The following is a 12,651-nucleotide window of genomic DNA, read 5'->3' as shown; positions in this document are numbered from 1 at the left end:
GGGCCAATTTAGGGCATTAGCAGTGAGCAGAACAGAGTAGATTTTTTATCATGGCTATCAAACCTCATTTACTGTCAAAATCAGTTGAGAATCAAAACAAAGCAATTTTTTCCAACCTCAACTCTTTAATTACTGGACTGAAGGGGCAGGCAGGCCCACCTGCCCACCTGTACCAGGCGGTGATTAATGCCTAACCACCTTGTTCAAGAATTTAACGGCCGTATTCCAGCCTACGCTGAGACGAATTCCTAATGTAAAGGACTGGGGTTTTGTATATCGTGTAGTAACAATTCAAATTTTAGCTGCCGTACCAGTTACAAACTATAGTTATGCAATTACTTAGTAAGTTATAAATACACACACACACAGACACACACACACATATAAATATATATATATATATATATATATATATATATATATATATATATATATATATATATATATATATATAATAGCTTTTTTCAGATATTTTTGTGTTTTATATTATTTATTCAGCGCATTAACTTACAATATGTGTGTTGCTTACTGTTTTGCTTATGCTATTCATGATACACAACTTGATCCTGTGTCAGTCACAGCCAAGCTCCCAGTATCCAACCAAGGTCGTTTGGATTGCAGCATAAATGCGCACGACAGGCTTAGCGCGCAGAGGAAAGGTTTCCAGAGCAGAGCTCGCCCATGTGGATGGGTCCTTACAGATACTACAATGAATATCTTTTAAGAAATTGTGATAATATTCCAGGTAGAACTAAGTAAACAATGAATATCTTTTAAGAAATTGTGATAATATTCCAGGTAGAACAAAGTAAACTCAGGATTGCATTCATCAAAAATATTTTTATATTCCAATGATTTTTAATCTGAAGTCAAACAGAAAATTGAAACCTTATTACAAAGAAAACAAAACATGAAATACAATTAGAAATTCCAAAGCATACATGAACAGAAAAACGTAATCTTGTCTAGTTTATTTGAGGTATCCAAAAAACAGCATTAGTGGCATGCCTTTAAATGAATAAAAAAGAACTATTATATACTTGCAGTTTGTATTCAATAATAACTTCAGTTTTAAAAAAGGATGACGAAAGGATGGTGATACTGTATAGGGTCTGTATTAATTGTAACTTCAGTTTTAAAAAAAGGATGATGAAGGGATGGTGATACTGTATAGGGTCTGTATTAATTTTGGCGGGATCACTTTCACAATAACCTGATGAGGTATAATTTGTTACAAGGAACTTATCTGTAATGTCTTTTTCTGCACTTCTGAGCACTATCATAGTAATAAAAATAGCCAAAGAAATTTTCTCTGCCACATAAGGAATGGTTTGGAATGAATGAATAAATGAATCATGAAATTTAGGATGTAGACCAAGCACTGGTGCAAATCCAGTCATTCAGCAGTTAACATATGAGACCTGAGACTAAAGCTTTGAGAACATTCTTACAGAATGTATACGGATGTTACCAACAACTATAAACAGTCAAGTGTCATAATAATTTAGAATCAGCATGATTGATTGATTTTATTTCATGTAAACTGATGTTGCAACCGCTGGCATTAGTGCAACACCAGGAATGTGTCACCCAAAAGAAAAGAAAGCAGATGTTAATTAGAAGTTTGGCTGTGGAAAGTTACAGATGACACGCCACTTGATGCTTTTTTATTGCAATGAATGTGACTAAGGTACGGATAATTATTTTCTGAGTAGTTTGTCTTAGCAGTATAATACAGCTTTTGATAACTATGTTGAAAATAAAGGGAAGGTAGCCATGGGCATACATTATTATGCGAATAATACCTGAGAAGTAAATTCCCAAAGCCATTACACTTCCTTAAATATGTTTTATCACAACCAAACGGCTGGAATTGCACAGTTATTGCCAGCTTTTTTTTTTACACTTTTTTAATTTTAAATTTTTTTTTAAATTTTATAGCAACCACTATGTATTACTTTGCAATACTAACAAGACATTTGTGTATTCATTTTTATATTTTTGCATATCAGTAACATATCCTCATTGAAGCTTCACGTTAACAAGAAGAACCACCGGTTGTTGTCGTGATCCAATCAATGTAATTGGATATTTTAGTGTAGACTCCAGGTTTATCTGGGTTGGCACATCCTTCACCAAAGCTAACTACACCCACAAGTGCCCAACGACCATCACTTGTCTGCTTTACAAGGGGACCGCCGCTGTCACCCTGAAAAAAAGAATGGACATGAAACCAAATGAACAGACTATTGCACAATCATCATCAGCTTATTTCTCTGTTAAGTTTTCCCTTTACAGGATTAGATGCATTATCCTCCGTAGTCTCTTCTTGCCTTATGCACTTTTGTTTTTCTATCAAATTTCCATCTGGTACAAGTATGTATCCACGTCATTTCCTTCTTCGATTTCTTAGTCTTTCCAATAGTCTTTCTGATGCTACTTCCATAGCGACTACTTTTCATCATAATCCTAAATCATCTCAGGTCATTACAATGTTGGTTTATATTTCCAGACTAAGGATATCATATCCTTTGGTATCTTTATCTAAAATAATTTTTTCCTATCATATTTCAGCCATGAGGCTAAGCATTTTGCAATTACACCTCTTAACAAATTCCTGAATTGTCATAGTAGTGCCTAAAGTCTCAGCTATATAAAGAAACGCAGGCCTTGGATATGAATAATATATTTTTCTTCTCTTTACTGATAGGTTACTCTTTTGTACTATAGGCTACCAGTAGTTTTGCAATCTCATCCAAACTCTTGCTACTAATTTTACTTACTTCCCTCTTCATACAAACTTCATAATTCAGTGCATCTCCAAGGTAACAGAAATGTCCTACCTCTCCCAAAGTCTGTTCTTTCTTTACATCACACGAAATGCTTTGCGACATTTTCATGTTTTCCATTTTTCCTTCTTTTTACTCTTCCTATTACACAACATGACCTAACAAACATTCAAGTAGTAGATAACAATGAAAGTCTTAACATGTTCTTAAAATGTTCTTCCCTGATTTGGTTGCTGGTCTTAGGTTGCATGCTTTCTTTTACTAGTAGTTATGCCTATTACAGTAGTAAAGAATTCCAAAAGGGCATAATTTTACAATATGAAATGCATGTCAGACAGAACATTTATGTATATCCCATGGAACTATAAACATGGAATGGACATGCTCGAAGTCGCCGTGTGCAGCATGCCGCCATTGCAAAGCGTGGAGAGAGCTTTGTATCACAATGCTCACCTCGCCATGTTGGAGTGTAATCTCTTAATCTTGTCATCTATGACATTAGTTGCATTAGGTTAAAGTAAATTTAGTGGTACTACACATTACTCAATCTAGTATTTTCTATTTACATTAGTAAATGATCTGTAAAAGTAAATTATTTATATCAACAAGTGTGTTTATTTTTGTAATAATGACTGATATAAGTATGCAATAAGCGTAAGTCAACATAATTACAATGTAAGTCCATTGTGTCATGGCGATATGGTTAATCCCTAGGTGACACAGACTGGATAGCAAGGTGATAAGACCTAGGAAGTGCATAAAATGAAAAGTAGAGTATAAAGACTTTGGTACTTGGAAGGGTATTAATTATAAGGGGCTCAACAGGCTTTAGTGGTAGAATTTATTACAAAACCCCATACAAAAGATAAAATCACTTAGTCACAGCACATGACATGCATGATTATTTCTACTGTATGAAACATATACGTACTTCATTTGGTTCATTGGAAAGTGCTTTTCAAGAGCTTTTAACCGATGATAAATTTATTAAAATTTATATTAAAACATTTGGAACTGTAGAGCAATAAAGCGAACGCACTTAATATGCATATCTGTATATCTTTACTTATAACACTGCAGCGCCATATTTTCTACATGCTTAATTATATGCATTTAAAAGAGATTTTCAAGAACTTTCCAATGAGCCTATATTTATTAATATCGGTGGAAAATTAAGGACGACAGAGTGAAAAAAGGGTCTGCAAGATTATGCTTTATAGATTAAGTCCGTGCCTTCTGCACCATTTCCAATGGCGCTGCGCAGTGACAATCAGCGTCAATACATTTATACGCACATGTCCATTCCATGTTTATAGTTCCATGGTACATCCCCACTGGCTTTTGGCTTCCTATGAATCGCCCATAGTAATGTCCAATCTAATTTTCTGTTCTCTATTTTATAATAGTATCATAATTGCCAGAAACATGGAGACATGATAGGTAACTATGGGCCACAATTACCATGGCCCTCTTTAAATGCAGCCGTTTAACAGATTTTTCTCAAGGTATGGCATGATAGAGGTCAGCATACGAAGTCCAATAACAGCGAGCTAGGATCATCCTGGCCATAGGGTTCAGCTGGAATTCTCCAGCCTCCCTGGGATTCACTCTCACCTGTTCACTTAGTGCCTTCTCTCAGTTACCCGTTGTCAACTCAGACGACCCAATTGGGAAACTTGAATCAAGAAATGATTCTGTTAGATAAAAAGTATTAGTAATCACAATGAAGTACTATATGATTATACTTCAGATCCATGTTTTTGGCATTATGTCCTTTAAAAAGGAATGTGCCTGATGTCATGTCTCGTTTAGTTTTTAAGATTTACAATAAAAACTATAATATACACAAGTAAGGTTAGCTTTCACCAGGGTGTTACTATTATTTCTAAGCATTTGTCTCATTAGGACTTTATTAGTTTTTATTATTGGTTCAAGTCTGTACTGGTAAACATTATTCTTATTTCAATATGCGACTGTCAACTGATGACCAATTGTCGTTTAGATTTTAAAAGTTTACATATGATCTTTTATAATCAAATGTTGCTCTTTGATATCCAGCAAGTAATTGTAGATATGGTCTCTCCTCTTTTCATAATACACAGCAGATAAAAATGTCAGAATCCTTCCTTTCTTTTTGCATGTGAACGAAGTAATTTCTCAAGTTAAAGTCAAGGTAGAACTAATTGCAAGATGCAGAACATGAATTAGATTTATATGTAAATAAATTTAAGGAAGGTAGATTCACGGGGAGGGTCATGGTCTAGACTGCACATATACTGACACCATCTCAAGACTCGAAGATACAGTAGAAGTCCCTTGGTTGAACGAGTAGGTAAAGGCGCTTGTTAAGTCCCTCCATTCAGTAGCTTTCCCCCATGATTGCAAGGATTTGAATCACCACAGTCCTCCTCCCCATCCTCCTCTCTGACTTTAGGGCACACCCAACAGGCTAAGCTTTTCTTTTCGATATTCCTTGGGTGGGTTATTTCTTATTTTTGTGAACTTGTAGACATTAATATGACCCACTGGGGCTCACACTAAACTGCTATGCCACTTCTTCAGTTCCAACTTTGTTCTTGTCCTCCATCTTGCTGAAGCCATATTCTAATATCATCATGGGAAAGTGGCAAGTCTCTTTCACTTGCGTTTACTTCTCCACATTAATCCCCGGTGATGCAGACGTGATTGCCACGTCCTGCTCACATAATGCCCTCATCCAAATTTTATGATTGTCGGGTCAGGAAAATTCTTTCCTCCATGGCCAACAAACGAGGCAGTAAGTTCAAACCTTATTCCTGTACATAGGCTTCTGGATGTAATGGGTTAATTGGGCAGCATTATTGCATTGTGGTCTTTATGTATTAGTCTCAATGTTTTTATTACTCCAGCAGGAAACATTCGCGGGTTTGGTTCTTTCTAAAACATAAAGTGATGGATCAAGTCCTTCCAACTACTGCTGAAATTTGTTACAACTACTATCTAATATGCTGAGCCAAACTCTTGGTAAGATCACTACTAAGAGTTACTACAAAATTATGTACAGTATATTAGGGACCTTCTCATTTATCTAATCTTTGTCTCTGTGATTTTTGGGAAATTTTTTGTCATCTCTTGATGTCTATCAGGTGTTAAACAGATTTTCGTGCAAAGGTAAACAGATTCTCATGCAAAGCTGTTTAGTCAAACTTTCAAGTCAGTTCTTTATAATTTTTCTAGCTTCTTATCTATTTGATTTCAGCTTTTTAGTGCACACAGCTTATCATCTAGTCCACTTTAGTTTACTGACTTAAGGTTCTATTGACTAGGTTACTCTTCCTTCTCATTACGTACTATCTATAAATCTACTGCTTCTCCTATACAAACTTTTGAGGATGATTCAACTCTCCAGCCATACTTAGTTGTTCGCTGCCAATATTCACTTTGATGACTGAATCCTCTCTTCTACTGATGAATTCTTTTAAGCTGTGTTTGAGGATCACAGAATTCAATTAGTTATACTACCTACTTTCAAAAATCATGTATTAATTTGAAGAAACTTTTTTTTTTTTTTTTTGCATTTCATGCATTCAAGATTTTAATAGGCTTCCGCTATCCTCATCCAGGTTGCTGTGTTCACCATAAGTTTGCTTATCCCTTTTCCTTCGTGACAGGTTTAAACCACAAGTATTTTGCATTAAGGCTTTCTCCACAGCAAAATGACCTCATATTTTCTTTCTCTGAGTGCTATTTGGGCAATTTTCTACTGAGCTGAGAAAAATTCATCTTACAATTGTTTGGGTTGATAACTTTTCTTTTATTAAAAAGCTGCTTGGTTGTCTATACTAATTCCATTACTATGGGTTTCACAGACAGTGCAAACACGTTTTTGGGCAATACCTCTGTAACGAACACTCGTATCAGTGCGAGATTTTGCTATAGTGTATTACATCCAGTGCCGTAATTTATAAGAGTATCATGAATCACTCATTGTAAAGAATTAAGATACTTGTCTCTGTACCAAGAGGGAAAAACTCGATTAGCCAGAAATGGATACGAACACAATAGTATAAAAAAGCGCTGCCTACCCTCTCCCCCCACCTCCACCACCCACTCCCTCTTCCACCCCTCTCCTTTCTCCCCTCACCTGCCCTCCCCTCCCCCTCTCTCTCTCTCCGAAGGTTGCATCAGTGTAAACTTATTTTGTATAATCTTTTTCTATCTATCTATCTATCTAATAATGTACATTGTTGTATCTATCTAACGATCCACTCAGTTGTTACCTGCCAGTTGACTGATTTATTTATGCACTGATCAAACAAATCTGAAGGGATTTGGCTTTTTTATTTGCTAAAGCAGTTGAAAAGTTGCGTGATAAACGCATATCTGCAACCATGCCGACAGTTACACGTTCCGAGGTGGCCATCTCTTCTTCACCTTCGTATTACAAGTCCTATATGGCTGATGCCATGAGTCTAAACGAGGATTGCGAAGAAGGTAGCCAAACATTACTATAACAATCGCGTGACCCCTCAGTCATAGTGTCTATCGTTCTACTACTCCACCATACATTCAGATTTGTCACTCTAATAACTAGTATTTACAGTACCACTACCACAGAGAGAGAGAGAGAGAGAGAGAGAGAGAGAGAGAGAGAGAGAGAGAGAGAGATGAGCATGAGCGGAACAATGCATAAATAAATCAGTCAACTGGCAGGTAACAACCGAGTAGATCGTTAGATAGAAACAACAATGTACATTATTAGAATAGATAGATAGATAGATAGATAGAAAAAGATGTTACAAAATAAGTTTAAACTGAAGCAACTTTCGGAGAGAAAGAGAAAGAGGGAGAGAGGGCGGGAGGTGGGGTGGAAGGGCATGTGAGGGAAGAAAGGAGAATGGTGGAAGAAGGAGTGGGTGGGGGGAGGAGGTGGGGGGCGAGGGTAAGCGGAACTTTTTTATACTTTTGTATTCGTATCCATTTCTGGCTAATCGAGTTTTGGCCTCTTGGTACGGAGACAAGTGTCTCAATTCTTTACAATGAGTGATTCATGATACTCTTATAAATGACGGCACTGGGTATAATACACTATAGCAATAATCTCGTACTGATACGAGTGTTCGTGACAGAGGTATTGCCCACAAACGTGCTTGGACTGTCTGTGAAACCCATAGTAGTATCGTATAAAAAGTTCTATTTTGCATTTTTATTACTTTTTCTAGCCCTGCCTCCTTAATATTCCTAACCAACAATGGCCCATCTGTAGACATCATCCTTTACCACTAAAACAAACTTTTCTGCAAAAAAAAAAAAAAAAAAAAAAAATGCATACTTTGAGGTCTTTGGTAGAATGTCAGTTCTCAATGGCAAAGTCAAATCCTCCAGATACCTGCAGCATTTCTCAACACAAGATATGGTTGTACTTATGTCAGTACTATATTTCTCACTAACCTGACATGAATCTTTTCCTTCAGTTAGTGCACAAATCATATTTTCTGAGATGAAATATGTATTCTGATATAGTGAACTGCACCTAGTAGCTGATGTTATATCAACAGCAACTTCTTGCAAGGTTTCTGATACCGTTGTACTTCCTGCAAGAGAATGAAATATATGAATGGAAGGCAAAGAAATAAACTTTTGAATAATTAATGGCAGCACAGTGGTGAAAAACAGTTCATGATTCTCACCAGTACAGAATGAAAAACAGTAAAGCCCCAACTTAACAACTTACCATTACAGTGGTCCCTATATTCACGGGGGATGAGCTTCGAATAGCTAGAATCCACGAATACTTAGAACCCCTATAAAAACACATAAAATTGCCAATTTTGTTAGTTCAAACTTATGAAAACCCACTAAAAATGCTTATACATGGGTTTTTTAACAGTTTTGTCACAAAAATCCCTATTCTTTAAAGTAAGTTGTATTTTTCTTAACTATACAAACCTGAGGTCCTTTACATTGGTAATTACTTTCACCGTATGCGGGAATAGTGCTGTTAAATTTTTGAACAAGGTGGTTAGGCAGTAACTACTGTCTAGTAGGTGGGTAGGCCCATCTGCCCATATGTAAACACTCCACTTAGTCTTTCGGCCCAGGTTCCAGATTGAGGGGTGGCATGAAGTGGGCATTAATGTAAGGGACCTCAGGTTTGTATAGTTAGGAAAAATACAATTTACTTTAAAAAATTGTGATTTGTTCCAACACAATATACAAACCCTCAGTCCTTTACATTAGGAAGACTCACTGATTGGTGGGAGGAATATGAGTGAGCCTCTAGAACTGACCAGAGTTCAACACACCTGGCTATTCCTCTTGGTCGTAAGAGGTTCGAACAATTGCCCTATTTCTGACAACTTGATTGAGTATAGGAGCTGCGTGATCAAGAGTCAGACTTGTGGGCCTTTTCGAAATGAGTGAGGAATCATAACTCATTTGAAAAAGGGATGGGAAGAATATTTAGAGACGGGGGCATTAATGCAAAGTTCTGGGAAGGGTTTGCATTATTGCCAGTCTCCTTCCTCCCCTGACTAGAGGAAGGCTTAGGATTGGTTCTATGATTCTGATAAGAAAAACAGAAAGGAAACTCGATGTGCATGCTTACCGCATCAGACACCTGACCAGGAAGTGTAAGTTCAAGTCCTATCCTCAACCTGAAGGAAAAGGAGTAGAAGGACGAAGAGGGTATGGAGGAGAGGAAAGTCACTTACCTCTAGAACTGCACACCATAGGCGAGATGTAACTTGTCCTCTTGAAGGAGCCAGATAAGCAAACAACATGTGAGCATTCACACCCAGTCCAAGGAAAAGAGGTTCCAAGGACCTGTAGGCAGACCCGAAGGAAGAAAGATATAAATGTGGTCGTAATGGAACTGCATCAATCTTTCGGTCCAACATATTCTTCAGAGTGATGAAAAGTACCAGGCCAATGGCACTGATCACTCTCTGAGAGAGCATACAGTGGATGTATGCAATTGCAGAGGAGTTTCTCATGATCTGCATTGGAAGTCAGCAGTGGATAAAGGTATCGACACTCAATGACGGGTGTCAATCCTTCATAGGTACAGCAACACACCAACAGGATAAAGTAGTGCTTGATCTGGATCAAACAATAAAAAGTCCAAAGCACAGGAGATCATGAAGGATTCGGACTTGTCAACAGATGCTGAATGATTGCACATCCGAGACAAAGTCACGACATAATACCCGCCTATTGAAGGGTGATGTTGAGAACGAACCATGAAAATAGCCTATCTTCTTTGCTAACGATGTTGAGAGACGAGATGATGATTCTTGCAAGATATGTGCACATTAGATGAGAGTCAAATGCCTTCTAGAGATTGAGGTCCTTGTGATGGCAAGACAGAGAAGTTTCTCATCAGTAGCTGAATCTAAGCTAAGGAGAAACAATACTACTTAGTGAATGACTAAGGTGACTGTGGACCTACGTCTTCACAGTTGAATCAGAGAGAAGTGAGCTCTCACGATTCTAATAAGAGAAAAAGTTCCGTCGATGACACCAACCAGTTTTACACAGGACTGAAAAAGGTATTCCGCTATTTCATTGCTGCTCGGCGAGAAAGTCAGTGCTTGCAATGAAGGCGGAGAGTCTTTCATTAATGAAAAAACACAGGGATTGTTCTGCCTGAAGAGCTGCTTCTTGTGAGTTGGAAAATCATTCTGTGTCATCACAAGCTACAGATGTCTGTTATACTGTGGGGTAGACAGAAAGATAATGATGAGTCTAATGAGAACATATCTGTCTGAAAATTCTCACAACAGGAAAAGTGGAGTACGAGACATGGGCCTTATGTGAGAGTTCGAGCCAACCAGAGACGTGATGGCCAGGCAGTGAGATTCGAATTGATAGTTAATCCTCGATAGAGGAGAAACAATACTAAAACGAATAGAATCTCAGAGAGAAAGCAGTAGTATTCTGCACCTCGCTCGACTCTTTATACTGAATTGCCTGGTAGTGCATTCCATGCTGGAATGTGTTTGGCTTAGAACCATTGAGTGCAAAAAAAACACTTGAGCATCTGCATTTTAACCAAAATGGGAAAGAAAGAAACCCTCCTGTTCAGTGATAATGCAAATGTTGTGGTGTTGTTTGGCAAACAATACCTACCACTAGCCATCTCAAAATCTAAACGAGAAACTAAGTTTCAGTATAATCAAGAGAAGGTACTATTCATCTTGGTCACATACCAGAAGAATTAACTTATAGATATGCACCTATTACTAGTATGTTCGTAGGTTCTTGTAAATCACACTCCAGCCTAATTCTTCTTCGTTCAAGAGACATGAATATGGACTGGAAGCAGACCTCCTTCATTCTCTAATGAAGAGAGTGAAGGTGAAGTTGTCCCAAAGGGAGACTTCTATGGTGATAACAGGGCACAGAAGAGGACTAGTTCAAGCCTAACTGGTTGTTCCCAAAACAGTAGCACTGAAGAGGCCTTCAAACTTCTTGGTGTTATCCATCCTAAACAGATTGACGTATGTTCAGTAAGATCCTGAGACTGAACCAAAAACAGTCTCTTGAATTTGAACTCTGGTGAGTAGACTCTATAGAGTTCCTCTTATTCCCTTTTTCATCCCGGTGTAACCCAGGAAGCTGACAGGTGGTATTGAAACACCTGACATGCCTCAGCACCTTCTCTCGTTCTGTGCCTAAACCAGATCGAAGAGGGAACTTCCTGGCACTGGTTTGGAAAGTGCTCAAAAGTCCACAGAACCCCAGGGATTTGAAAACTTGCCAGTCGAGTGCTTGCGATTCCAAGGAATCCGAATGCATGAGGAAACTCCCGAATCTCATAAGAATGATTATCAGGAGTTGTCTCCTCTTGGCTTCCAAAGAAACCAAGAAGGGGCAGGCACAGCTCCAGTCTTAGACACAGCCTTCTAAGAACTGGAACTGAGAGAGCCACCTCAAGAGGCCACGCTCTTGAGGCTTCTGAAACACAAGAGCCTGGAGGAGAATATGTATTGATTCCCAACCCATGTGCAAGAAGGGCCAATGAGGGAACCCTGCCTCCCCGAAGAAAGGCAGTCCCTTAGAAGCCCCATAGGACTTCTGAAGGGAATCTCCTCTCTGCTTCTCAAGTTGCTCGGCCGAAACTGAGGCACCAGGTGCTCGGTTAGAGACCGAGACACCAGACCAGGCCATGGCCAAACACTGGTGGCAGTACTGGCATGGAGAGCTGAGACACCTGCATGTCTTGGCTCTTTCTCTTGCCCTGTGCCTGAACCAGGATGATGAGAAGTCTCTCCAGAATCAGTTCAGTACACTCAAGACTCAGAGTGTCTCAGATAAGCCAAGCCTGCGTGCCTACAGCTTCTGAAGTGCAAGACCTTGGTGAGGTATGCAATTCAGTTTCCGAGCCCAAATTCCAGGAAGAGCCAATAAGAGAACCCACTGCCTCCTCGAAAGGAGGTAGCCCCTTAGAAGGCCTGTAACAGGACTTCTTAGAAGGGGGAAGCAGCCTTCCTCTTCTTCCATCGATGAGCCTTGGAAGAAGGGGAGAAGGCAGCTGAAGACAAAGATAAGGTTGAAGAAGATGCTACATCTCACAGGACTTCTTCCCTGCACTCCTCTCCAACAGGATGGTGGTTAAGCTGCACAGGAAAGGCCTGTGCAGCCCCATTTGTACTCCTCCAGGACTACAGAGATGAGTCATTGAGATGCATAAAAGCCAAGAGCGCACGAAAGTCGGGCTCACTCTCTCCCACACCCCAGTCGAGTAAGGTAACGCAGGAAACACCTTGATAGACTTCCTCCCTGGCCGTGCAAATCCGGAAGGACTCATCACATGATTTGGGCTGCCACGGGAAAGCCTTGACTTTTTACCAGTGCCTTGAAAAAGTAGACTTCCTTCACC

The 12,651-nt window shown here is 38.9% G+C and overlaps 1 protein-coding gene across 1 annotated transcript in view; it reads right to left on the bottom strand.

Annotated features, from left to right (window-relative positions):
* Window positions 1-820: 820 nt before the first annotated feature.
* LOC135198333 (uncharacterized) overlaps window positions 821-12,651 on the bottom strand; it is a 204,094-nt gene continuing 192,263 nt past the window's right edge. Inside the window, exons 22-23 of the mRNA XM_064225904.1 lie at window positions 8,220-8,362; window positions 821-2,209 (exon numbers count right to left, since the gene is read on the bottom strand). Of these exons, the coding sequence (XP_064081974.1) occupies window positions 2,039-2,209; window positions 8,220-8,362 (314 nt within the window). The 3' untranslated portion in view covers window positions 821-2,038. The remainder of the gene's footprint in view (window positions 2,210-8,219; window positions 8,363-12,651) is intronic.

Source organism: Macrobrachium nipponense, chromosome 22, assembly GCF_015104395.2.
Source record: "Macrobrachium nipponense isolate FS-2020 chromosome 22, ASM1510439v2, whole genome shotgun sequence".
In the NCBI taxonomy this organism is placed as follows: Eukaryota; Metazoa; Arthropoda; class Malacostraca; order Decapoda; family Palaemonidae; genus Macrobrachium; species Macrobrachium nipponense.
This window is presented reverse-complemented; position numbering and strand designations above follow the sequence as displayed.